This window comes from Amblyomma maculatum, chromosome 1 (assembly GCF_055883805.1).
Source record: "Amblyomma maculatum isolate TAMU_Amacu chromosome 1, ASM5588380v1, whole genome shotgun sequence".
Lineage (NCBI taxonomy): Eukaryota > Metazoa > Arthropoda > Arachnida > Ixodida > Ixodidae > Amblyomma > Amblyomma maculatum.
This window is the reverse complement of record NC_139344.1, coordinates 364,295,715-364,323,465: the sequence shown is the minus strand read 5'-3', so window position 1 is coordinate 364,323,465 and position 27,751 is coordinate 364,295,715. Positions and strand designations below refer to the sequence as shown.

Below are 27,751 nucleotides of genomic sequence, written 5' to 3'. Positions count from 1 at the left end.
TAGAGGAAAAAAAAAAAGAGTTGCGGGTCACTTATGACAGGGCGCGCTAATTAGAGCAGTGCCGATACGCCTGCGTCGGAAAATCGCCGCGTATTAAGACCGGCGCCGCCTTGCTGTTGCTCAACAGCGGGCGAAGCCTTGTGCAAAACGTCAGCGGAGCCAAGACGACGGCTCCGTTAGCGAGTGGAGCGGAAACACTTTTCAGTCCCTCGCGCCTCGTTCAGAAAGCGTTTTACAAACAACCGCTTCAAGTGCTTGTATATGGGAAAGTGTAGAGGAAGCTCAGCACCTGGCTTGCCTGGCAACATTAATTAACCTGCAATGATAGCGCTGAACTCAACGCTTTTTTATTAATTGTGAAAGCAATAATGCTCGCAGTTTGAGCCTTCAGCGTTGAACGGCGGGGACAACCGTTGACCTTTGACCTTTAGACGACCCCCGAAGACGACCCCAAGTTGGCAGGAGCTGCCAACTTGGGTCTCTAGTTTGACATGGGACGGTTATGTGAGAATCAGCCTGCCAGGACCCTGGATTTTCACGTTACTTCTAGAGCCCAATAAGGCACGTTCATACGGCTTGGTTAAAGAGGGGCTTTATATGTGGGCTGGCAGGAGCTGCCAACTTGGGTCTCTCGTTTCACATGGGACGCTTATGTTAGAATCAGCCTGCCAGGACCTTGGCATTTTGTTACTCCTCTAGGCCACTAAGGCACATTCATACGGCTTGGTTAAAGCGGGGCTTTATATGTGGGCTGGAGAAAAAGAAGAAAGAAGAAAGAAGAAGAAGGAGAAGAATGCTCGGTCACCCGCACCTATTGCTTTCGCTCAATATTCGGTTCAGCAGCGTTGAACTCTTCTAATGTTTTCTTCCTAGGTAAACGTAAATTATTTCGAAGGCTAGAAGGAAATTGAGCAGAAAAAAAAAAGAATGCTCCCCTACGCTTATGTATAAGTAAGTGCATGTGTGTGGCAGAAAAATGCCTTATCTTGCTTTCGCAAGGAAAAATAATTTAAACGGTGTCATGCCTGGTTCACCGCTTTATTTTTGAAAATGTTACTAGCTGTAGCACAGCCATTATGTTCATATTCTATAATTGGATGCAAGAATTGATTTCCTAGTTAGATAAGCCGCAGCATTTTGACCTGACAGTTTATTGGGCACTTGACAAATAAAGAAGGCTTATCTTAGAGACCTCATGCACTATGCATGTACCACATTCGTGGACCATCATTGTTTTGATTACTAAACGTATGTACGCGTTACTATTATTTAGTAGCGTTGCGGTCCTGTTTTATGAATGCACCATAATCTATGTCCTGACGTGTTCGCACTGTGTGCTAATCTGAGACGACGTATGCAAAACTTGAGCTACATTATCCCGCAGCACAAGCGTACGTGTCTCGAAACCAGCGTTGTCTGAGCTATGCCGGTTATTTTAACAGCCATTCTCGTTACGGACTGGCCAACGGAAGTAAAATATGGTATGGTATAGTATCTATATGGTATCCATATGGTATAGTATACATATGGTATGGTATCTTCTGTTGACTGCAGTATTGTTGCATGCGAAAGTGCAATGTCGCCTAATACCTTCAAGTCATTGGAAAGAAATACCTTCAGTATTGACAGGAGTAACGCTTACTCCTCTTATAGCACACAAAAAAGATAAGACAGACTTCAGGAGACGTTTGTAGCGAGATCCTTTAGCTGTTATACTTGCCCTTCAGTGTTGCGAAATGAACACGCAACGAAAATCAATTTCATAAAACCGCGATCGTTATTCTGATGTTAATACATTATTTGGTTGAACTGTATTGAAATGTTGTTCTGTAAGCAAGTAAGAAGCCTGAACATCCCCAACTTCTTTTTACATTTTTGTAATTTTTACCATGATGTTTTTTTTTTTTCGTTTACCTATAAAAGGAGCGAGCAGGTATGTGGTTGAAAATTACATCAGTATTCTCTAAAACGATCGCCATTAGTCGGTGTGGATAGAGAGCGTCATCCTCGTTGCAGGTCACGTAATCAAATAATGTCCCGTAGGGAGCCTCCTTTATCGCCATTGCACAGCGCACATATCAAGTAGTCTTGTGACCAGCATGCACGAAGACCACTGATTGGGTCATTAAAACTGCTTTAATTCCAGGCTGCCGCTTAGTTTAGTCACGTGGTCAGCAGTCCATTCGCAGCCACAGGGGCCTTGACGCGCGCCAATTGATATTAAAAGAGGCTGCTTAAAAAAAAAAAAAAAGATATCAATTCAAGATACGTCGTCCTAAATATTTCTAACAGGGCCGCATTGTGGATTGGCTCAGGCTTGGCAAGTTATTCGCGACCACAGCCGGAATTCTATATCGTGGAATGAAATCTGCGTATTTTCTCAGTCGTCGACTGTTTAATTTTAGTTTTATTTCGATAACGATCTGTATGTCAAGTGCTGAGACCGCGAAGAACTGTGGCCGACGCCACGGATGTCCCTGGCAGTGTACACGTTACTGTAGCTAGCGAAGCTAAAACTAAGTCTTTGCATATGCCTTTACCAGACGCTCACAAATATTGCAGGACAAGGCCTTGTATGCACCATGCATGCTGCATGAAGTGAATGTCCGTTTCTCAATTCCTCTCCGCTTCCATAAAGAGAACAGCAGAAATGGAAGCCGTCGCTCGGACATCCCTGGCAAGGGATGAATCAATAATGAATAAAAGTGATCCGTGTCGTCTAAAGTAGCGTTCGGCACAGAATAGAAATTATGGCGGGATCCTATGTACATTGTTTTAGCATTTTACGCGCTGATTGCCACCAGCGTCGCCGTTGAGAGGAGAGCGCAATAAATTTTTCTTTTTTTGAAGCAATGACACGTATTCCTTGGAGTCAATGTATGTGCTCATAGCCTACTTATGTAGTAGTGCTTTGAGTCTTGCGGTTGAAGTTATTTCCGCCTGCGCCAGCGTTGCCGGGTTTCCTGTGTTTGTCAGCTGATGACCCTCGAGACGCTGGGAGGTGCGTTGGCGAGCAGACAAGAACCGCGAGATGTTGCGACGAAGGTCGGATACAAACATACCAACTCTAACCTTGAAGCCAATTACAGTTAACACTGCCGCGATTTTCGGATTAGGAACCGCTGATCTGGTTGGCACTCTGAACCGCCTTTCTGAGTAGGATAACAAGGCAGCTTGGGCCTGGTCTAATATCTGAGCTACCGATCCGTGAGATAGATTCCAAGGGCCTATTTCTTTTTTTTTTTTTCTCTGATCACTCCTGGCCAAAAAATCCTTGCCGTATTATCTTCAGGTGTTTGCAACCCAGGAAGACATTTCAAAACCTGATTTGCTGTAATTATTTTCATTTGGAAAAACTAAAATCCTTTGACGTAAGTGTGTGCACTAAAGTTTTCGAGACCCTTAAGTTTTGGAAAAGCCGAAACTTTCGGCGGTTAAAACCAGCAGCTACGAATTAAACAGTGTGCTGCATACGCTTCCCCGCGTGACTTGCGCAGCGCGCGTATCACACCGCACATTCCAGTAGGGACGAAATTAAACATTTTTCTTGGTTTCCGTGTTTTGAGTTCTACAAGATGATTGAGGGCAGCGGCTTTCAAAAACCAATGCTAATTTCGTCCTGTTTACTAGAACTGTCCCTAGCCAGGACAAGCAACATTGGGGCCAAACTCTTCATTTTGGTAAAGCAGGTGGCACCGAGTAAGGAAAGGATAATGCATATTATTGACAACCACAAATCTCGGCACCGACAGTACCGTCTTTCGGCAAGGGGGCTGTCCAAGGGTGACGAACGTTGTAAGCGGTAACTTCAGACCAACATCTTCATGCTGTCCGGCCTAGGCTACTCGCTAGGATCCGTACGTGAAGGCAGTTTCCATTCTGTTGAGAGCCATAGATCTCTATCTCGCATTATGTAGGCATGCCAATCCAGTTTTCACTTTCACTTCTTCCCTATCCCACCCGTACTGAAGAGACTTGGGAGGCCTTTTCCTCGGGTATTCGAAGGTCGCGCTTTGTGTCTCGTGTCTTGTAATTTTTGATCCCATTTGTTCTGTGTTAATCAAGTTAGCGCACTCTTTTAGTTATTATTTGACGCATAAGAAACTGCGGCTATCATGCTCCAAACATTGCATGCTACCTGGACCTCTGGCTTCATTTTTACATACTGCTTCTAATCCGCGTTCATAATTGTTATCATTCTTGTTATATGCGTCCTTTATAAAAGCATCATCGCGCTGAAGTGGCACGTCATAGCTGCACGAATTAGCCACAATATTATGGCCACTTTTCCAAGTTTCCATAATATTTTCAGTTTCGACTCCGAAACTTATCGTTGCTCTGCAACGTGAAGCGGGGGAGAGTAAGTGATGTTGAAGCCATGTAATTATTCGCTGCTCCAGAAGTAAAACTAGATTTTCCCCTCATGACGAGGTACAGCGCAGCCAATAGGAGCGACGCTTACGCGCGACCTCCTTGTCACTACAGGTGTAAAAAGCTTTTTGTTATCCCTTATCAGAGCGGCGCGGAATCACGGAAGGGCTTACGAGAGGGAAATGGGCTGAAAGAAGTGAATTCCACTGGGGCAACCGAAACGTCTTCGTGCCAACCAAACGCTGGATGACGATGACGGGCGACGAAAATGAGGTTTCCAGGAAAGCAGCACTCATTTTGCCTAGCGTCGGCGGTGGTGGCGTCGCTCACAGCGGTGGCTAGCCGCCGATCTCGCGGCGTCGACAGCACGCCGTGCGTTTTGATCGATCGGCCCCGCGTGGTATGCGCGTGCGACTCCCTGCGCGAGCCGACTGACTCACCTCCCCGTAGTCTCGGTGTTCTGTGGTGACGTCACGCTAATAACGTCCGAAAACGTGGGTCTGGCGCAACGGGCTTGGAACGGGGAGATCGCCTAAGTGGCCACTGACGAGAACGAACTTCAAGCAGGTCGTCGTCGTCAACGAAAACGATCGATTTTGCAAGAGACAAGCGGTGATGCAATGCCAGCGACGTGCCAGAGAACCTCGCCTGTCCGCCTCCTCCTTCATGTCGGGTCGCTGCTTAGATCGGGAGATTGTTGAATTGATGATCGAGCAACCATGTCAGATTCGCCGCGCCACTACTCCGTGCCGTATTTTGCCCCGCTTCAGTTACAGACTATTGCTAATAGTAGAAGGGGACAACATTAGTCGAGTAAGTAAGCAGTGTAACGCCTCATTTTCAAAAGTTTTTCTGGAGAAAACGCTTAACGTTTCCGTTTTTACGGGTGTTCAACCTCGCTTTGTATTCGGTCGAGTGGTTTGTAGCCGGGTTTTTCACGCTACAAGTCACAGTAATGTATAAACGTAAACGTGACATACAGATTCTTACCGTTGCTTTATGGTTTAGCCGTGAACAGGCAGAAGAGTTGTGTAAACGTAGTCTGCGTAGAATCTTCCTCCAGTATGCGAGCAACTGTTTCACTTCACTCATTCCCAGTTTTTCTCCGCTGCAGCAGTAATTTTTCAGGAATCTAACAGGAATCAGAGGGCAGGGTTAGTGTCATCACCAAAGCTATGAACGGGCCGCATTTTAAGCCGTGGGCACAGGTGGGCCGGAGTTTTGATCCCGAACCTCAGCTGAGGCCTGTACTGATTGTGAATGAATGTCTGAATTTTTACCAAAAGTTTTATGGAGGTGTGAAAATAATTCAAATTCACATAATTTCGCCGGTTTCACGAAGCTAAGAGGCAGAAATGCTGACCGGCCACACGCGGTCAAAAAATAATATAAAACAGACATGGTGCGCCTATTGGCCTCGTCACGGGTGACTCACAGCAACGTTCTTCAAAGCGAGCACCTCGATCCATCCGGCACACTATTTTCTTTCAATTAGTGCAGCTCATTCCCAGTAGCACCTTAGATAACCTTGCTCTGGACATTAGAGATAAAAACCGTGCACGCTGCTGTCTGGAGAGAGTTTAGTATATTTTTGGCCCTGTTCTGTCGTATCGCTGTCCTAAGCTTTAAGCGACGACGAGGACAACGAAGCGTTAGTTGTCGTTACCGGTTATAGCAAAGCCACGCGTCCGGTGTCCGCAGATATATCGCCTCTAGAGGTGGGCGAAACCTGGCCGACCGTGAAGCAATCGCTTTGGCGTCCACTGCGTGGCGATCGTCCTTGGTCGCCTTCTGGAACGACCTCGCATTTCTTCGCAGCAACAACTTTCCATCGAACTCGATATCCAGCCGGACGCGCGTTACAGTTTGTTGTCGCTCCTTTCCTACTCGTTTTCACTTCCCGTGTCGCGGTCACCCTGCACTTGGGCACGGTTTGCGTGGGCCTCCTGTGGGCTGGGCGAGAGAATAGCGCTGGCATGCAGGGTTTCCCTGGGGCATGCCGAACTAGCCCTGCCTCTCTGCCACGTCATTACACGTTGCGCCAGGCCAGCTGTTTCCGTCTCGTCTATTGCACGAGCCTTGCGTCAAACTGTATGTTTGTCGAAAAATGCATAGTGCATGCTTAAACGGGCTATGGAGCGGATTCAAGGAACCGTGAAAGGGCCGCCGATCCGTGCTGAAAGATTGTGCTCTTTATCGGACAGGGTGCCCCACTAGGTGAAGGATAGATATTGTATGTTGCCCGAAAGAGAAAACATGCTCGGAAGTACACGCTCGCACGTGTCGATTTCTCTGCCCTGTTCTGTCGGAGTAAAGTAAAAATACAGTGTGGCTAGACTGGGACATTCGTATCAGTCAAGCATTTCGGGAAACGGCTCACCTATGGGCTGCGAAACAAAGGCAGGTATTGGAAAATGCACTGAAAAGGCAGGGGAAATTTGCCGAGTTATCAAATTGCTTTAAAGTAGTCCACTTGCACTGCGACCCACAATAACAGAGCTTTTATGACAATCAATCAATCAATCAATCAATCAATCAATCAATCAATCAATCAATCAATCAATCAATCAATCAATCAATCAAGACTTCATTGCTTTGCCACTGCTTAATTTTATATTAAAAGCGTCCATATCTCAAAATGTACACCTGAGGTGTCGACAATATTTTTCCTGAATTTGTGCTTCGGAATCTCGAACACAATAAGCGGGCTCTATAATGCCAACTTCAAGAAGGGGCGTTGCGAACGTAAGGCCGTGCCACCCCCGCTCCAAGGATCGCCGTAAGCGAAACTTGCGGGTTCTTGTCTAGCATTTACTGCCGGCTCGACGAAGTAAACAATGCTCGCGTGGCCAGGCAGCGCAGTGGACAGCTCTCGTGAACCAAAGTTAGGAGCTCCGTTTGATAGAATCAGCTCCCGAAGCCAGTTCCGGGTTATTCGCCAGGCCTCCTCAGGGCCGCAGCGTCATCAGCGACACTCCCTGGTCGGAACCTGGCAGCATTATACTTTCACCTTCCCGAAGCCAGTGGAGCAAGATCTTGGCATCTTATTCAGAACATGTCATCGTAAAAAACTCTCTCTCTCTTTCTCTCGTGTGCCTTGGGATGAGAAAGGGCGGCGTTCTTTAAGAAGCGAACAGTGCGCCATTCCTTGCCAATCGCACCCTCGCCCTTCACCTCAACGTTGTTTGCTGTTGCGGCTGGCCTTAATGATGGCGATCTTGCGGCGCTGTTCTTCGACCGTACGCGTGCGGCTCCCCCCAAAAGAGGTGCGGGCTTTCACCGCCAACGCCGCAGGTATGCGCCATTGTACGAATCACGCACGCACCGAGCGCCGAAAAGGAGCGCATTGCTGTAGCCACCCTCCCTGACCGTCGCTTCTTCACGACCGTGAGAGAGCAGCTCATCTGAGAAGACAGGCTAGCATCGCAGCAGACGTTGACGTCTCCATTGGAGCTGCTCGTAAGGCACGCTGCGGTCGTGATGCGACCCGCATATACGACCTGGCATCTTGCATTGTTCGCCCACTGTGCGTCCGCTGTTCATCGCGCGCACGCTCGTCGTGCTCTCTCACGGGTAACACTCGCATCAACACAGGGATGCAAGTTTGAACGCGAGAACAGGAATGAACAACGCTGCTTCTGCATTCACCGGCTCAAGCGGATTGACAAAGTTCAGTTAGGAAGGATAAAATTCAAAATCCCCGCAGCCTAAAATAGTACGTTGTTTGCGCGGGACAGCTCGATTTATTGTACATTCCAAAACACCCGCTTTTATATCTTTTATAGCCTTCGAACGTCTGGTGTTCGCTTACTGATAACTGTGGTTGCTACTTAAGCTGTACTTGAAGCACTGAAAGTATTTGTGTCTCGTTTTTACTGGTCTTGCAGATGACGGAGTCTTCAAATGATGTGCCAGAGACGTCGCCGGAAGACAGCTTGCTCAGCATACAGGGCCAGATGGTACTTCCATCCCCCGCCCATGCGGACAATCCCTCTTCGGATCCGACTCCCGAAGAAGGGACGACCGTGTTCCCTAACGTGGACGGGAGCGTGGTGAATTCTATCGCGACCGGATTCGAGAAGGAAAGTGACAAGTTGAACGAATTAGACGCCGACCAGTCAGCAAAAAGGGTAGGCCCTGTCGTTCCAGAAAACAACGCCGCCTCTACCGATGGGCCCTCCGTGAAAACGCCTAACAACACCACTACAACATCGCCCGTCGCATCGACCTCTGAAGTTGAGGCCACTACCCGTTTGGAACACGACCTCGGAGACTCCTCTGCTGTGCTGTCAACAACGGAAGGATCTGGGGGTTCCACCGCAGAAGCAGTACCTACATCTAGTCACGTCGGGGACGAAGCTACAACTAGCGCACCATCTTCGTTTCCTCTTGCGACCGCGACAGTCACGTCACCTGAGGTAAAGACTGGGTCGTACAACGCCGGCGTCAGCACCGAACCTAGCGTCAGCTCAGAAACAACGCCAGCGCCGCATGAGGCTGAAACAACGCCGTTTTACGGGTCTTTCAATACTGAACAGTCTCCCGACACGCCGTTTCCCTTAGAGCCTTCAAGCGTGTTTGGTGATACTGTGCCGCATACTGGAGAACCGTTCACCCCTACTTATAGCGAACCTGTTCGCGGCAGTGATTCGAGCTCTCAGGCAGAAACAACTGGCACAGAATATGCTCACGACACAACAACGGGTTCTTTTCAAGGTCCAGAAACGTTCTCTGAACCCCTCGGCACCTCCGTTCCTAGTTATCTATATTCAACAGGGCCGAGCACTGACGCCTACTCCGTATTTGGTGCAGACTATGGTAGCACGCACGATGCTACTGCTGCGGAACGAGTGACGAGTGAACATACACAACAGGAGCCAATTGATAGCACAACACTGTCGGCGGAAGTCACGAGTAGTGAGCAGGGCCACACTTACGATGAAACGGGAACGCCTGGTCAGCAAAGTGCCCAACCAGAATTAGAAACCACTACTGAATCGAAGTCTCTGTCCTCGGCTGGTATCGATGACGGCAACGAACTGCCAAGTGTCACAGAAACCGTTCGCACTGAGGCTCCTTACACTGAGGTTCCTTACACTGTCGATAATATAACCGCTGTACCGACGCAATCCCTTGGCGAAACTGACAGTACTTCCGTTGCTCAACATGATGGCACGACGCAGCATAATACTTCTTCGAATGCGGAACACAACGAAGGCCAGACAGAGCAGACGAGCACTCCGGTTTCTCAGCAGCATGTGGAAACAACGACCAACGGAGATCTAACGTTTTCCACCACATTACAAGAGAGTGCCGCTGACGTCACGACTACTGAGTCAACCATGACAGAACAGTCTTCGAACAGCTCTAAGATGGGCAGAGCTCTTGAAACAGATTCGACAACGACTGACTCGAGCGAGCTAATCAAAGAGCCAGTGACGGCAACACCCGAGGAAAATTCGCCTGCCAGTGCAACCCCTTCCGCCACAGGTGAACCTCAAAAAGCAGAGAGCACACTTGTGCCCCGCTCTGAGTCATTCCCTTCCACCACTTTCGAAAGTACTACCAACGCTGTGAGCGCATATGACCACACGACTGTCGCTCCTTCTGAAAGCATTTCAACATCTTCTAATGATGTAAAAGTCGCTACGACAGAAGCAACAGACGTAGTTTCTACAGACAGCGTGACAATCCAAACCACCGCCTCTCCTGATGTTGCGGAAACAACTCCTGAGGGTGCTACTGAAGCAGCTACAATGACGACCCCATCGATACCAAATCTGTCAACTGCTTCTCAGGAATCTGCCACTGACTCGCTGGGAACAATGTCGTCGTCGACAGCAGGCCCGGACGAGGGCACCACGCCGGCGATCAGCGATACAACTGCCCCGGAAATTAAAGACGAAACCACAACCCTATCGGCTCGTGAACAAAGCAAAAGTTTAGCAACCGAAACCACCAACGAGAGCGAAACTGGATCAACTACGAGTGCCCTAGTCGATATTTCCACCCAAAGCGCCACGCATAGCGCGGACAGTTCGACTGAGTCATCGGTAATTCAAAGTAGTGAAAGCAGCACACAGTCTCCTGACGTTGCTCCAGAGGTACAAACCGGTACCGAACAGGCTTCAGCAGCAACAGATATCACGACATCGCAACCTGCGGAGACAGAATCAACATCTTCAGATTCGGAAGCTACGCATGGCTCCACGGTAGCTACCTTTGCGGTGACACAAGAACAGACGTCAGAAACGCCGCTGCAGTCTCGCACGGACCCGACTACACAAACTACACACGGAAGCAGTGAAGTTGTTGACGACACTGAGACGACAAGTCTAGTTGCGACGAGCGTCGAAACTCGCACATTTGCGACCACTGAGGAATCTCCTGTGTCCGCGACTGAAGAGGCAGCGACGCCGTCTCCTGAAACGACTGTGTACGAAGCGACGACGGCTGCTTCACTGGGCTTTTCCATCACCGAAGAGGGCCAGGCTGAAACAGCGGCAGTCACCGGATATGTAACAAAATCGGATGATGCTTCCACAGAAGCAACATCCCCTGTCACTACTTCTGAATCAGCAACAGTTGAGATTGCCACCACAACAGGACGAGAGACTACAATATCACAAGAAGGTGAAACTTCAGTGTCTGGTCCAGAAGACACCACCATACCGTCGGCATCGAGTGGGACTACAGCAGCGACAGACGAAAGTGAAACGACAGCAGAAGCTGAGGCCGTGACACCAGCATCAAGCGTGACAACGAGCGTGGTAGACGAAGCTATGTCTACAATGGTGGTTGAAACTACGACGGAAGCAGTTAGAGCGGACACAACAACTGTGTCGGTAGAGGCTACGACATCATCAGTGGATGCAACAACAGAACAACATACTGCGGCCGTCTCAGAGTCGGGAATAACCGGACCATCTTCAGGAGCAAGCCGCAGTCCCAAGCAGATCACGTACACTACGTCTATGTCCACTCCCGAGTGGACGACAGCTCCTTCCACTGAAGACGACGTTAAGCACAGCTTCACGACCGCGTCCGATCTGTTCTCGACAACGCGTCTCTACACGCTTCGTCGACAAACCACCCCATTTGTAGCCCCAGAAGAACACACGACCGAACAGGCAACCACTGAAGGCGTGCAGTGGAGCGCAGGCGTCACGACGTCTCCGGAAGTTCAAGACTGGAGTTCCACGACGCAGCGCATGGTCTTCACTACAGGTGAGAAGCCTCAAGCCTCAGCAAGCGCGCACTTCGCATGCTGGTATATTTACTTGTTACATGGAAACGAACAGAAAACAAAGGCAGCTTAGAAAACAGGAAAGAAACATAACAAAAACAACTAAAACGATCGTAGACAAAGAAATACCAGACATAACGTATACACTGGCTGCAAATGTTTTATGTATTGTAGTGATTGCTACGATAAACAGTAAAAGCTACCACTTGAAAGAAAAAAAAAAGACGGAAACAATCCTTCGTTATGAACTGTGCCAAATGATAATGACTAGGTATCATGTAAAAGAGGGCTGCTAGAGTGGGAGTACTGATGGGAGGCTTCAGCAGGGCAAAGCCTGCGAGCGGAAAACGGATTTTCTTGCTTCATTGCTTCAGGAAAAGTCTTTTATAGAGGGCATTGTTATTCAGACCTATGATTTCCTTTTTGGTCATTTAATGCTAATCTGTTAAGGCCGGGTCACAAGTACAGGCTAATAATAATATGCCTACGTCATGGTGAACCGCCTGTTCATATTAAAAGGGCAGGAGGCGAAGAACTGACATAATGGCTTGGCCAGGCCAGGACTGGTCGCGAAGTTGTCAGCTTTGACAATTTACGAGCGAAACGAAAAACAACGCCACATCCTAGGGCTTAACGCGCAACCACCTGCTAATCATCCCTGCAGCCGTAACTCATGCGCTGTACCACTGCCCTCTTTGCCGGTGCACATCGGCGACACTGCCTTTGGGTAGCCGTGCGCTAGTCGGCGCGTTGCTGAACGCGCCGGCAGCCGGAGCCACCGGTATTTACGACTTCCTTTTCATTGTTGATTCGCAGGTTCAACAACCGGCCCGGAAACAGGCAGCACCATTGACGACTCTTGCGTGAGTACGCGCGGCACTCCCTCGGACCGACTTTACCAAATCTGCGCGCTTTGGGGAAACGGGGAGTTTCATGCCGATATCTATGGGGGATGACTGTACGCTTAGACATTTCGTCGATAATTTTCACGATACGAAGTTTGAGATTGCCGGCTTGTCTGTCGCTTTCAGAAGAGGAGGGGTTTAAGAGAACAAGCTATTTTTTATTGATATAAATGAGGTTTTACTGAAATTTAGTAGCTCAATTTGACATGCTTATACGCTGTGCAATTGTACCTTTAAGCATCAATGAAAGTCCGAACTCTCGGAACGGTGTGGGCGATCACCTCTAAGCGATTTGGACGCTGGCGATGGACAACGACCCGTACTGCATGACCAGGGAGCAAACCCCGTGTGCTATGAACTCTCGTCAAATCTGGGTGGTAGGCGTGGATTTTATGGAGGCAGCGTGCCAGACCTTCCCATAGGATGATGAAGCGACACATATATGAGACGCTAATATAGGTAGTAGGTTATCAAGGTGAAAAAATTGTTAGTTTTTTAAATGATGGCACTGTCTCATTATCACCATGATAGTCACACGCGAAGCGTAATTGTCGGTCGTCTGTAATATGGCTCTCATTGTCCATATCATATACGCAGAGGCCTGCATTAGCAAAATTTAGTATGGAAACACGCAACGATTTGTTCAAAGGCAGCGCAAGTGCTGATGGGGAGAACATACTGCTGGGACAGTTTGCGTGATTGTGAAGCTATGATTGGCCGAGGAAGACACGAAGGAGAGCTGTCTGGAACGTCAGTCAATAAATCATGTGGAAGATAAAAACGGGCGTTCAGGGATGGGTAGTCTAGGAATGAAGTTGGATAGTAAGGTTAGGTACACGGGAGCAAAGTTTGGCCATTACATGTCCATGTACTTCTAACTAGCCAAGTTGCGAAGGCGTCTCCAGCAAACGAACATGCCGTTTTTTAAAGGGATGGTTCATGCAATGTCACCATGATAGCTATAAATAAGCAATCGACACCTACGATAAGCAGGACCGTCAAATGCATAGATCAGGATAAAATACAAGTGCGTAGGAGAGGGATTTGATGTGGGTTTTCTGTTTGCACTTTTCGAGGCGTATAACAATAGCAACAACATCAACTACAGCAACAACAACAAAAACGTGCAGGATGCAAAGCCAGTATTTGTGTTATACTGGTAAAAACCTAGGAACTTTTTGATTAAAAGGCTTTATAAGCAAACTGAATTTAAAGTACGAAAGCTCGGCGTCCCGGAGTGACACTAGTACTGACGCTATACGGTACGCGCCGCTCAGAAGCGTGTTTGGTGGAGTTGAGAATGCCTTCACACTGACCAAGAGGGGGTGGGGTGTTGTGCAATTAGGCCAGCCCAATTTCGGATGCGATTGGAAGCAGTGGTTTCCTCGGGAATTGGAACGATCGATGCAGTGCACATACATGTGCTCGCGGTTTTGCATCCTAGGAACAAGGTGCTACATGAACGCGCCATTAAGATGTAGAAGAGCTATGTTGCGGCAAGCGACATCAAACAGGTAAACAGCGTGATTGCTATTCACGACGCTGGGGCTGTTGGTACTAGATTTTGCTAGATGGCCTCGGAGCCCTTTGTATTGTGACGCACGTCGTAATCATGGAATTTAACCGTTTGGAGCTACCAGAGCACGGCTGCTATTTACGGACGCATGTTTAAACGCTGATATTTACAAGCTGTGGATTCCTCTGCAGAACATTGTGGAAGGTTCCCTGCCTGTCTCTTGCCTGCTGCCAGAGGAACTCAACCACACGGTCACCGTCAAGTTTGCCGACGTGAGTGATGTGATGCTGTTGCTAGTTCCTGCACTTCCATATCTAAGCACGATATAAATCCACTACCTCTGCTCTATGAAGCACTAATACAGGCAAAAAATTAGTAGTTTCGCGTTTCATGAAAAGTTCATCAATGTTCTAGTGTTCGGAGTGCATTTTACAATTTGTCTTATTCCTTTAATAAAAGTTCTTTCATCATGCATATCATAGTAGGCCTCCTTAAATGACATTCCTGAGTCGTAACAAAGTCGTAATTATTAGTGTACTTGACTCATTATCCCTTGAAACTCTTTCTTGACAGAACATTTTTCAAAGTACTATGTTATCGGCCACATTGCTCTGGCCATGCGTCGAGAAAAACCTTGTTTTTTTTTTGGGAGGAATTATTATGAACGCTGTTGTCGAAGTGACCATATTGGTGCCCATTAATAACCGGAGCCGAGTAAAGAGTTCGCTGAATTTTGCTCTGCTCTGAGGAGAGATTTTCCCTGGGCAGAATGCACTGATCTGCTAGTTCGTAACACAGAGCTGCGTGAACCGGAGTCGCGCGATCCTGTACACTAGAATCGTTCTGAAGTCACAGTAGGTGTTTAACTAATATATACTGTTGCCTCTCAGCGTTCAGCTTGAAGTGACTTGTCCAAACCTCTCTATTTCATCAAGATGAAAAAGGAACCTGGAAATGCCATGATCTTGCGTTTTTATTTTTAGACAAACGGCCCTGGTTGTAGGCGTGCCACTAATAGAAAATGTGAATGCATCTAAGGGAATTGTTGCGCGTAATGATGCCCAAGCTCCAATACCGAAGTCTTACATCTGTTCTTTGGCAAGTGCCGCCTCAGAAACCACTTCAGAGTGAAGCCACTGACAACTTTTCTTAATAGAGACGGTCGGGTGTAGGTCGACGCTCAGGTGCATCGGAATTTATGGTAAAGTATTCGTTTTTATGAGTGTGTACTTCATGCGGCGCCAGCGCAATAATAAAGCTATGGATTACAGCATGAATTGCGCTGTCAAGCCTGTGTCTGCTTTCGGTCGGACTCTCCGTCATTCTTCCTTGTTTCTATTGCACAGCTGAACAGAACACGGGCTGAAACCTTCCGCACGGAAGCAAGGGTGTGGCTGCAGGACTACTGTAACGTAAGTGCAACTTTGATATTTTAAGGCAAAAACCTTGCTTGGCTGAGTGGCGTGGACACAGCGCGTCGGCAGAGGTCATGGGCGGAGTGTGTGGACAGAGGCTGTCACCAGAGCGTGTCCGCACATATTGTCAATAACCCATTATACGTGTAATTAATGGTAGTAAGAAATTTGGTATCCAATGTACTTAAAGTAGGTAAACCCGGTGCTGACGTATAAATTTGGATGGGTCACCCCCCAAATTTGGCCCTTTGGATTTATAAAATTGGACCCCGTGACAACTGGCCAAAATCTATGTCGAAGCTAATTTGTGTACGGCCGAGCCAGTGGTGACTCCCAAAATGGGATGGGCCACCCCATAAATTTGGCCTCCTGATGCCCCATAATTTGATCTCTTAACAATCTGACCAATATTGATGTCGAACCTAATTCTATATGGTCAATTCAGTGGCGACCACCTCCAAACACTGTATTGGGCCACCCCTAAAATTGGCTCTCTGGACGCGAAAATTTTGACCCCTTCAGAATTGGAACACAATTGACGTCGAAAATAATTCATATATGGTCAGTTTAGTGGTAGCTTCCAAATATGGATGGGCCACACACCATATTTGGCCCACTGAATCTCTAAAATCCGTTTTTCTCTTGATTTGACCAAAAGCAATGTCTATCAAATTCGAGTATAACTATTTCAAAGACGGCCTTCAAACTTAAGTGGGTCACTCCCAGAATTTGGCCTCCTCGACACTTTAAATTTGACTTCGTCCAAATTTGACTAAAATTGATGTCCAAAGTAACTTGAATATCACTAACGCAGACTTGAGTTGCAAATATAGGTGGGCCATTTGCAAAATTTGACCTCCCTGGAGCACCGAGATTTGGCTTCGCTTGAATTTGACCAAACATGGTGTCCAGCTTGATTAAATATTGCCAACTCAATACTGACTTCACAATTTGGTTGGGCCACCCTCAAAATGTGATCTTTCGAACCCCAGGTTTGGTTTCCTCCAAATTTCACGAAATGCAGAATGCATAACGGCACCGAGCGGCACCGAACTCGCAGTGCTTTCACATTCCTGTACGTAAGCAGCTTTAAGTGCATCTCTGTATTTTTTTATCGTTGTGCTTACACTCGACTTTGGGCTACGTGATGTCTAATGTGACTTGGGAATTTGCGAGGCGTCTTTTTTCAGAATTTATCCCCTGACGTGAAATTTTTAGCACTATTTCTTTTACTATTACTTCTGCCTCGTTCCAATTAGAGTCGAGCGAGAGCTTTGAAGATATAAACGTGTTCTGTACTTTAGTGAGGCATGATTGTGAGCACTTTATGGGGAAGGGGGTGGCGTTATCATAGCTAGTGCATAAGATTTGCCCATCGTTTATGTGATATTTCTGTCCGGACAGAAAAACGACATCCCCCTTTCTGACCCTACGGTGGTGTTCCTGAACGGGGAAGAACGTGGCATGGACCTCATATCTTTCTTCGTCATGAACAGAACGAGAGGTGAGCGTGCAAAATTATTATTGCTTTTCATAGCTTCTCGCGGGTATTAATGTGTAAGCATTATAACCTGATTTGCTTGATTTCGCCGGGACGGTCCCGAAGTCTCCTTTGAAAAGTGGGGTTTGAACCCCCCAGGCCGAAGGAAAGAGATGAGCTGCGCTGGCCACTGCGTCAGGCCTTGCACCATCAGGTAGCTGGTTTCTGCGCGTGCTAGCCTTTCACGTAGCGCTTCGGATATCATCGTCTTGAGCTCTTCTAAAAAAGTTGCACTAAATGCTTTAATTAGGTCTCATTCATGCTAAGGAATACTTAAGTACTCGTGAAATGCTCAGTTAAACTAGTCAGTACGTTGCAAAGCGATGGTAAACGAAGTAAAACTTAGCTAAACAACCTTCTAAACTATTGCTTCTGCATGTAAATCCGTGCTTCGCCAACCTGAACTGTGGTATATTTTTGTTTCTACTTGGTGTGCAAAGAACAAATTGCCAAATTTAGAGAAAATAAAGCTAAGAACTTGCTGCGAGCTTGTCGCGGAAGGTACTGAGGGAAACTATTATGATTTGGTTTATATGACGATGTCTGCCAGCGTGGCTTGCGATAAAAAAGCTTAGAAAAATTACCGGTTGGTAGAGGGCAAGCAAAATGTGTTGTGTGTAAGGAAGACGAACTCGGGATATATTCTAGCAGCTTTGATGAAAAGTTTCTGGGAATATCTAAGGCCGCCCCACGACTGTGTCGTTTAGTGGCGGTCACAGCCAAAAGCGGCAGCAAGAGTATTTATCGAATGCAGTATAAGAGAAACTCGCACATAATATTCTAAGCCCCTCGCTTATCTACGTATTTTGGATTAAATCCTATTAGGAAGGAATTGCGTAGTGTAGTTATGGAAATGTAGTTTTTTTTTTTTTTTTTTTGAAAGCGAAAAGAGCTAGTATTTTCTGATTGATATAGAGAGATCGTAGTGCGGTTGGACTACTCCTGTCATTGAATATCGTGCCTACTTCGGTTTGAAGCATGAGATGGGGAAAGAGCACTGCACCATTATAACCAAATCATCAAACAACCCAAGCATTCCTATAATGATGCCACATAATATGAAAGGCAACTGTTGCAAAGGTATTTCTTTTAAAACATCACCCACCAGTTCCAACGACCCACCACCTGCTTGTTCTCTGGTCGGACTTATAGTTCCAACTGTGACTAACATATATTTTTTTGTATAAACCAGCGCGAAGACACAGGACGAAAAAAAAGAAAAATACACACACGGCGCTTTTGCTCCGTCCCGTGTCTTCGCGCTGGTTTATACAAACAATATGCATAACCAAGTCGCCCAAACTGCCGTTCTACTAACAAATATTTCTTCCGCTGGTGTGGGCATATAGCGTACTTTCAAAGCCTGCTCAATAACTTAGTTGTAGAATTGATGGGCATTTCTCTTTCTTTGCATTGCTTGTGATTGTATAAATCTTCACCATGACATTTTAAATATAGGCATACTTCTATAAAATCAAATTAGTGACTGAATATCTTATTTTCTTGCAGGTTCAGTAGTTCCAAGTGAGACCGTCATCACTGTTCTCAACAACATGAAGCTGACCTTCGAAGACAAGGTACAGAGCTTTCAAAGAGAGTAGCTGCGGCCATTTTGTTTAGTGCATTCGGCATAACCTCCCTCGCTCAGAATGTTGTAAACAATGGGCACCAGCAGAGAAGATTAATTATTAGGTCATATTGCGCGAAGGCTTGGAAATCATTTTATAGTCCGGCAAATTACACGATATCCGACGTGCTTGTCGTAGGGTACATGGCCACGAGTGTTTGTTTCTCGGGGTCTTTACTATGTAACCTTGGGTGCCATTCAGTACTCATATTTTGAGGCACCAAAGCTGACTAACTGTACCACCTCAATATGGCAATTCAAACTATCCAAAATAATTCCAGTATAGCAGCGTCAATGTGCGAATCTCCCCAACAGGTCTGTCAAGTTCGCCACTCAACAGGGAGAGTAATAGAACCTGTGACTGACTATTGACTGACCATGGCCTCGTGTAGTGTTGTACACTAAACGAAAAGCAATTGCAGCGGATTCGAACTGGTCAGGTTCGAATAAGGGTACGCAGGTTCAGTAGCCAACCGTATTAACCCCTGAGCCACCGCGACGGGTGCCTCCACTTGTTTAAGGGGTGCTAAACATCTGCCATTTGACGCAGTGGTTCCCAGATGGCGCCCCAAACCGTGGCCACTGCAATCAAGTGCTCTGTTGCATTGAAACTGATCGCGAAGGCTGCGGTTAAATCTCTGCCATCCGACACGGCTGCTGCCAGATGGTGACAAATGTACAACTGATATTTCAGCTTCGCGTGCTTCCGCACTATAATCGACTTAACAGAGATAAAACCTACAAGCTTTTGGTTAGGAAAAAAAAACATTTTTTTTGAAAAGCATACAGTTGCTATCAACGAGGGTCCTTATACTTCTGACAGAAAAAGGCAAGCGCGGGAACAATTCTGCGAGGTATTGTCCTGTGCATAAGACTGTGATAGATGCAAACGCGTGAGGCACTGTCTAGGGGTCAAATGTTATGTCATGCACAGCTTTGTGTGTCTAGTGTGTTTTAAAGTTAGCTATTCAGGATTCAGAGCACCACTGCGTAATATGTACCTTTTGATGAAACAACATTCCTTCCGGTTGTTTGATGATAATAGTTTTTTCGTTGAAAGAATGCGCACTCGTTTTCCTCCAAATGTGCACTCAACATGATTTGTTAGCATTCTGACGAAAGAAGAAGTTCGTAGGTGAGGCTGCATATTATTTTGGGCAGCCATAAGGTGAAGGTGGTTTTTCTTCGTGTTGCACTGTATTGCACGTCAAGTTTTCTGCCATGGCACATGATCAAGCTTGGCCTTCAATGGTGATCACGAGAACGGACGGTTCGCCGGAACGTTTGCGTCTAGACAGCGATCACTGCATTTATGGTTGCATTCAGGATCGTCCCCCTGTCTGTACATTCTTTTACAGCTGGGCACGGCCATCACGGATGTGTTCTACGGCCTGCCCGTGGTGCAGAAGAAAGACGTTGGCGTGGCGGGCTTCTTGGGCTCCTCTCTGGGCCTAGTCTACGTTATCGTGGGCGCTGCGCTGGCCGCCTTGCTCTTGCTCGCGCTGCTCGTGGTGATCATGGTCAAGTGCCGAACCCTGTCCTCGCAGCAGTACTCGCCCGACTCGGTCAGTAGAAGTCATGCTCGGTTCCTTATGCCAAAATGCTGTAGGATCGCAGGGCAGTTAGCGACTGCTGTGACTGTACGGTTTCCAGCCTTTTAGCAGACTGAACTTACGAATCAGCGGATATGAATAACGGACATTGAAGAGTAGAACTGGAGACTAGCCGTTTATTTGTGTAACCAGTGCTTTCGAAAAGACAGAAGCTCTCCGTCAAGGATGAACGTTGGCTACAGTGTGTAATGGGTGGAATGTTTGAAACATTCAACTACTTTCCGTTTAGACATAACAAGTGGCATTCCACATATCGATCTTACATTTTTGGAAAACCACTACGAGAGGAGAATCGCCTGCACGTGATAGCGAATCTTTAGAGTAATAAGGTAGGCCTAGCATTCCTGCTGTAGATTGCTTCCCCCGCAAAGCGAGCACTCAAATGACACGGCGGCACGCTGGCGGCGGAAAGTAAAATAAAAAACGCAATATTGAAACAGAAAAATAACACAATTGACAGATCCTTTTCCTTCCACTTGCAGATGATCAAAGCCGGTAGCATATGATGAGGGACTTTCCAGTCTGAATTATACCAAGTTATTCTTTTATACGTAGTTCTCAATGTAAAACGTCCATCGTAAGCTTACAATTTTCACCTTCTGACCAGTAAAAATTGAATAGACGCGTACTTGTTACGTGGGTAATTACGCCATGGACATCGCTGAGCAGTTACACTGCCACTTTTCTATGCAATCATCAAAACATTTCTTCAGAGTTTCAGAGTTGCAAACCATAATTATTTGGCGTAGATGCATTTAAATTTTTCTAAATCTTACAGATTCTAGATGTATGCTTAGGATTGACCTGAGTGCTCAAATTTCCGCAGCGCCTAGGCGTTCAATACGCACTGCCATATGATACGCACTGGAATAGATTTCACACGCCAGAGGGAAGCAAGGTGCTGCGTTGTGCTGAAAAGAACCGAGTATAATGACACCTATAATAACCACGCTAACTTTTTTATGTTCATCGTGAAGTTTAAGCAAATGCTTGATACAGAATAGCCCGAAATGATGTAATGATGACGGCTATATACATTTCTTAAAGCGTGTAGAGGGTTCACAATCATGTTAATAAAAGTGCAGACACATAGAACAGGTGCAAGTTCACCGCACTTCTGAAGTTCGATTCCTTTCTGTCTTTTTTCATATTTCTCCGGAAGCCTTCTTTGTGTAGAACACTAGTGCTGGTTTTGTGTACCTTTTAATTAGTCCGACCTTTTCGCTGTAACTGACACGGTCGCGAACCAATAAGCCCGTCTGACGGAATTCTGAAGTCCATATGTTTTATTTATTGCTCCTTTCGTTTCTGTCGTTGTTTTATTCTTCGCATTCACACATCTTCCTTCTTCTAGACGGAGCATGAAAGGGATCTTTGCAAGCGTTCTTGGTGCGCTCTGCTCCTTGTATCCCAGTAGATTGAATGCACAGTGAAAATTGAATTTAGTTCACGCTACTATAGCCTGAAAAGAAAATTATTATCCGTGTCATATGTTTTGTGAAATCGGGGAAAAAATATTACATTGTCTTCAGGCTATATTACACCATTTTGAATTTATATTTTTTGCATTGCGTATTTTTCTGATATAAACCAACCTTTGAAACGTAGTTTTCGAAGAGTGTTTAGAGGTTTCCACGTGAGAACAAGTGCACCCAAAGTGCCGGTGCACCCTCCTTCCCCTCTTCACCCCGCACCTACCCGCTCCCTACCTGTAGAAAGACGCCAAGGCAGCACTGCCAGCCCCATTCAGTTCAAAAATCCATCCCAATCTCCACTGTAAAAAAATATCACAAGCGAAAAGGTTACCAATATGGCGCCGACTCATCCTTATGCGTACATGAGCATATGGCTGGCGTCGGATGACCACAGCGAGATGACCGATGCGGGCTAGCCAAAAAACAGATGGCGCTATCTAGGCGGGAGAGGCTGAGGGGCTTTAGGAAGTGGTAGGTATAGTGTAGGGCGCCTACATGAGCTGATGCCGAAATGAACGAAGAAAACCGCTAACAAATTTGAAGGGCGTGCCAGCCAGAGATGTAAGCAGGGGTGGCGCTCTGATCGATTCCCTTCGGCGGGGGCGTAGCGAGAGCGATGGGTTGCGGCATCCGATGTCATTGGCGTGCACTCCTAATCCCGATCAGCCTGTTTTCAATGAAATTTTATTGTCATGTGCTCTGCACGCATCCTTTTTCTCGTGGGAACATATTGGTATCGTCATTTAAAATTTCGGTACTTTTCTGGCGTAGTTCCTCCCTTGACATTTCCGGTAATTTTGGCGCGGGAGGAGGGGGAGGGCGCTTGCTCGAAATTTTCCGACATTGTTCGCATTTGCGCGCACGTTTGCTATTATTTTTCGCCGGTACTCGCCACAAGTAACGAGCGCCTTGTGTACACATTTTGTGGCAGGAATGAAAAAAAATGCAATTACTATCGTACGCTAGCCTCATATCGCAGTAGGGCAGCAGCTAGTGCGGAGTCGTGCGCTCACTGACAAAGTGTTAGACAGCAAATGCAATATGCTTCAGCGTGACGGAGGGGCCACAGCTAGCATTCCGCTACATATTCTGCTTGCATGCTCCCATCGATGGGTGCATTTAAGGGATGTGCAGATGAGAAGGATATGCATAAAGACGCTGAAATGACAACTTCCACAAGAAATTGTTTGATTGGGTTATGCACCATAGGGGTAACAATAGTCATGCCGGGTACTTTTGAGCTTTCTGGGGTTAATATTCACACTTGGGCAAAAGCAGCAAATTCACAATGTTGGACGGTGGAGATGATTTCGCGTGCGTTATGGTTTGACGTCTTGCCCTCATCCTGTGTTTTGGGCATGCAGGAGAAGCTCACCAAGGACTTGCACATGCGCGCCGAGATGGGCGACCTGCGCCCGGCTGACGAGATCCTCAAGGAAGAGGCCCAGCTAAAGGAGGGGCTGAACGGCAACGGCACGCACATCAATGGCGATAGCTGGGTCGTACCATACTCGCAGATAGTCAACGAGCGTAAAAGCACCACTGATGCGCAGGACACGCGTCTCTGAAGTGCTGTGGCCCCGTTAAACCGCTGGAGTGAGGCTTTCAGAGTCGCGCGGTGTGTAGGCAATGATGTCTAAATGTCATGGCGGCTGATGGTTTTGATACCTTCGAGGTTGAAATCTAAAACTCCAAGAATGCTGAGAAGGTTCTTTCTTAAGAAGCTTTAATGTGTTATTGTTTCTTGAGTTAGGTAAATAGGACACACGTATCCCTGGCGCTTGTATACAGACATGCGGAGCGCAGGGCACACTTTTGTTATAATAAAGGACGGAAGCAAGTTCTGCCTCCAGAACTTCCCTTTTGATAAAAAAAAAATCATCTGAATGACCGTGAAGATGAATTATCTGGTCACTGCCATTTTGGTTCTTCGCGTGAAATTCAACTCATTACTGAAATTTGGCTGTTGCTTGCAGCAGTTTTCCTTAATTACGATGAGCCATTGAAACACAAAATATTATTTAGCGAATTCACTTTTTTCGTGTTAGGGCAACCAATTCCGGACGGGTAGAAAACACAGGGTATGTCTCCCAGCTGGATAAAAATGTCGATAAGTGCTCGAAATTCCAGGCCACGGTGCCGGCAAAGGGCTTTTTAAGTTTGAACAACGAGCAATCATTATCAGTTTCTTCCGATCAGCCGCCATGTACGTTATAGGTATTGTAGCAGCGCACCGCGGTTCTCTGAAAATCTTCTCCAGATATTCTTGCCTTCGTCATGCTTTGAACACTGAATTCTGCATGTGACAGTGGGAAACATATGTCCACAATGTATATCCCACTGTCGCATAATGAGTTTGAGAAGACACGGCAAGGGGCACACTGCAGTCAGAGTAATGCAACTTGTCACAAAGTGCCTACTGCTACACAAGGGACTCTTGGTGAAGCTCAGCAGTATGAGCGACTGTCGTCACACCCAGTGTTACGAGGACTGTGCCCAAGAACTTCGTAGCAGCTGCCGCAACGCTGGAGAGACTACCCCAGCTACGGAGGTTTCATGAAGTTGTTTGGGGATGATCTTGTGCGTGGCATACCACGCGATGATATTCTTAGCAGAGAGACCGAGCAGGCTGGTATCTCTGCGTGGACTGTCTTTTGTGCCGGGCTCGGTTTTGTCGTGACAAAATCTGGTGCTCTCAGCCACATTCTTGCCATCAGCAAGTGCAAGCCCTACATAAGTTATATACAAGCTGATGGAGTGAGCAGTCAAAGTTTAGTCACTCATTTACTGGAGGTTTGGACTGAGCACACGAAAGACACTGGTTCGGGCTGTTGCCAGAAGCATTCCATGTGAGCGCTGTAACAAAAAAAAAGATACAGTGAAGAAAGGACTTTTGGGGAGTGGTTGAATTTTATGATCTTTCTGTTTTATTAATATTTTTTAAGCAAATACGGCGTGAGAATGAGAGCTGAGTGGTTTATTACAGGAAGTTATTGCACAGCCATCCCTGGCTTCAATTTTTTATCTGTCACAGGAAAACCGCTTTATGGACAGTTTTTATAGTATATACCAATTGACAATCTTGACTGATATAGTGAAAACGTGCTTTCAGTGAAATCCTATGCATGTCTTATGTTCATCATGAGCGCATGTTAGAAAGCACCTTTTTTACAATGAAGCGCCTTCACAGCTTATACTGAGCAATGTATTTTAGGCGAATATAAACTATCATGAAACTTTGTTTTATGGTACAAAAGAAAGAATGCTATCGACCGGAGTTTTGAAGAACTAATGTATCCACATAAGACAAGTTCAATGTCGGAACTGCAGAACAGAAATAGTTTGTCACACTGGTTGTGAAAGCTAAAGTTTGTTTCTGGCCAATAAAGGTTGCAGGCTTTTTAAGTGTTTAGGTGTTTACTTATTATAAACATGTGGTTCCCACATATATTACCGGGCAGTTAAATGTTCAAATGAAGGGACACTGGATCCAGGTGCTGTTTTTATTAAATATGCTTTCCTAGGCAGTTTTGCTTTTATATATGGATGGTGCGTTATTTCTTATTGGAAAAGTTGGTGAAGACTACCACTGAAGCAAAAAAAATTCGCTCACTGACTAAAGTTACATTCGTAGGTTTTGTACATATTTGTTAATTTTTTGCATGTAAGTTTCCAGCAGGAAAGGGTGGTTAAAATTAAAATAATTTGTAGTACTCATTTTGTAAATGCTTCTGTTGGCAAAAATATTTCCAGGCAAATTATCGCGGTGGCTGCTGAAACCGGCATGTTACATGCACTTTGAAAGTAGAGGCAACAGTGTGCCATCCTCATGTACTTAACAGAATATACCGTAAATATAACAAATACCTGTTCCCTCTTGCCAAGGGGCCTTCCCAAATTCCACAGCTTAAACTGCCATGCCTGTCAATGTGCCTTTAGAGACAGAGAGCAGCCATTACTTATTACGACAAAAACGATCAGCGCTTGTCCTGACGCATAAAGAGCATAGGATCTGCACCTAGTTCTGGCTGGCTTATTACACTCTATGTGATTATTACCATTTTGTTGTAGACTGTTTCCTGTTTTTCCTTTCTTTGACTTTTTGATGCAAAAAAGGAGTATCGGTAAAGGCAGGCATGTCTAAACTCAATGCTTTTGCATGTATAATGCACAAAACAGTGATGAGTTGATGCTTAAGCAATCTCATATTTCTCTTTTATTAAAAATCACAGCGTTAATGCTTGTTATTGAAATAGTTTTGCTGTATACACAAGGCATATTGTTTAAATGTGTGCAAGAGTACCACAATAACAGTCAAGATTACGCATGTTATTTCAACATTCTGTCAAGCATCATTGACAGGTAGTAAGAAGGTAATACTTAATCAATTGCATATTGTATTCAGGCATAACATGCCGGTCTCTTTTACTGCTACTGGTCGTCACAATCATATCTAGTATTTTCCAACTCCTCAAATGTTTTCCTAAGGATTTATGAAGACGAGTGTGGCCCTATGCCGTGCCAGTCTACTTAATAGTCACAACAATGACTCATCAGTCACGCGAAATGTGACGTGTGTAGTCACTGTTCATTTTATATTGCGGACTTATGTCCTCATGTAAATAGATATTGAAAACTTGATGAAGTTGTTTTTTACCTTTGCAGTTTGAGTAATCTCGATGTTTTATTTCATTGCAATCTAGATCCCCCATTATTCTGTTGCTCTTATCTTTTTCGAATGCGTTTGCTTCAATCCGAAATATGTTGCTTAACACTATGCAAATGCAAAGCCTTAGAAGATTTCACATCCTCACACAGCCTTAGTATGCCAATTGTGCCTTGGTTTTCTAATTGAGGAGGACTATTTTCTTGCAGCTTTAAAAGCAATCAATTCTTGCTGCCTAAGACAGAAATGGTAATTGTGAGTACGGCGCAGTGCTTGCTTTCTTTCTTACTATTTTCCAAGCTTTTGAGCGCAATATTGTGCCAAACTCCCGACTGGTCTCTATCTGAACTGACCTTTGTCAGTGCTTGTTTTTTATCGCCATACTCAGAAGTTGGACCAGCTCCTATGAAAACTCAGTTTCCACTCTTTCCTGTGCGTGTGACTGTGGAGGATGATTTACTGCGCGTAATGTCTTATGTAAACAATCTTTTGCTGCAATATATTGAGGGGTGATATGCTACACTTCTAGCGTGTGTGTTTGAGCATAGTGAGCGAGCATGGCCTTGTTTGCTTTCGTGTACTAACAAAACAAAGTGCCTGTGTCATTGAATTCCTGTTCTGTTCCTTGAATGAAATGTGTATATAGCGAAGTAAAAGTTGTTTCAAATAAGCAAGCCTTTTTGTTTTTATCTAGCATCAAGAGTCATACCCCACTGCAGGAACAGTGAGGTTCAAAATGAAGGCAATACTCATCACTTACCAATCACCGCAGACCTAATGGGTGCAATACAAGAACATTACTTGAATTTGATTACCCAGTGTTTAATGCCTTCCTTTACTATTGCTACATGCCTAAGGGGTGTGTTGCCGGATAAGTTGATTCTGCATAGTATAAAAGTTAGTATAAATACATAGATATAAAGACATTGAAGAGACAATAATACGCATCGTTTTTATGTAGCTTTCCAAGCAATTACACTAACTTCTATGCTATATGTATAATGATTTGGTTAGCTGAACATGGCTCATGATATGGTTTCCCAGTGATAACATTAAGCAATAAACTTACCAACATTGCGGTCCTTTGGGTGCTTGTTTGAGAAATGAGTTGAGTATCGCAATGATGACGTCTCGACTCTGTGTGCAAAAGCTAAAAGATTACATGGAAGTGGCCCATTCTGCTCTTAGTGTTCATTGTTACACTTAACTTGGTATTTAGTTTGGAGGGTTTCATATTTTAACGAAACATTGGAGATCCTCCTTTACAGTGTCTTATGTTCCATAAACCGCCATTCGTATGGACACTTTGTTGCAGTGTGAATCAGTTTTAAAGGGACTCTAATTACAGTTAAGATTTGTCACGTAATAATATAGCGT

The 27,751-nt window shown here is 45.8% G+C and overlaps 1 protein-coding gene across 2 annotated transcripts in view; it reads left to right on the top strand.

Moving 5' to 3' along the window:
- LOC146208001 (uncharacterized) overlaps positions 1 to 27,065 on the top strand; it is a 127,171-nt gene extending 100,106 nt beyond the window's left edge. For both annotated transcript variants that reach the window (XM_084591693.1, XM_084591694.1), the window contains exons 3-10: positions 8,259 to 11,598; positions 12,434 to 12,480; positions 14,230 to 14,310; positions 15,385 to 15,450; positions 16,858 to 16,957; positions 18,503 to 18,570; positions 19,979 to 20,185; positions 23,073 to 27,065. In XM_084591693.1, the coding sequence (XP_084447819.1) occupies positions 8,259 to 11,598; positions 12,434 to 12,480; positions 14,230 to 14,310; positions 15,385 to 15,450; positions 16,858 to 16,957; positions 18,503 to 18,570; positions 19,979 to 20,185; positions 23,073 to 23,276 (4,113 nt within the window). In that variant the 3' untranslated portion in view covers positions 23,277 to 27,065. The remainder of the gene's footprint in view (positions 1 to 8,258; positions 11,599 to 12,433; positions 12,481 to 14,229; positions 14,311 to 15,384; positions 15,451 to 16,857; positions 16,958 to 18,502; positions 18,571 to 19,978; positions 20,186 to 23,072) is intronic.
- Positions 27,066 to 27,751: the final 686 nt, after the last annotated feature.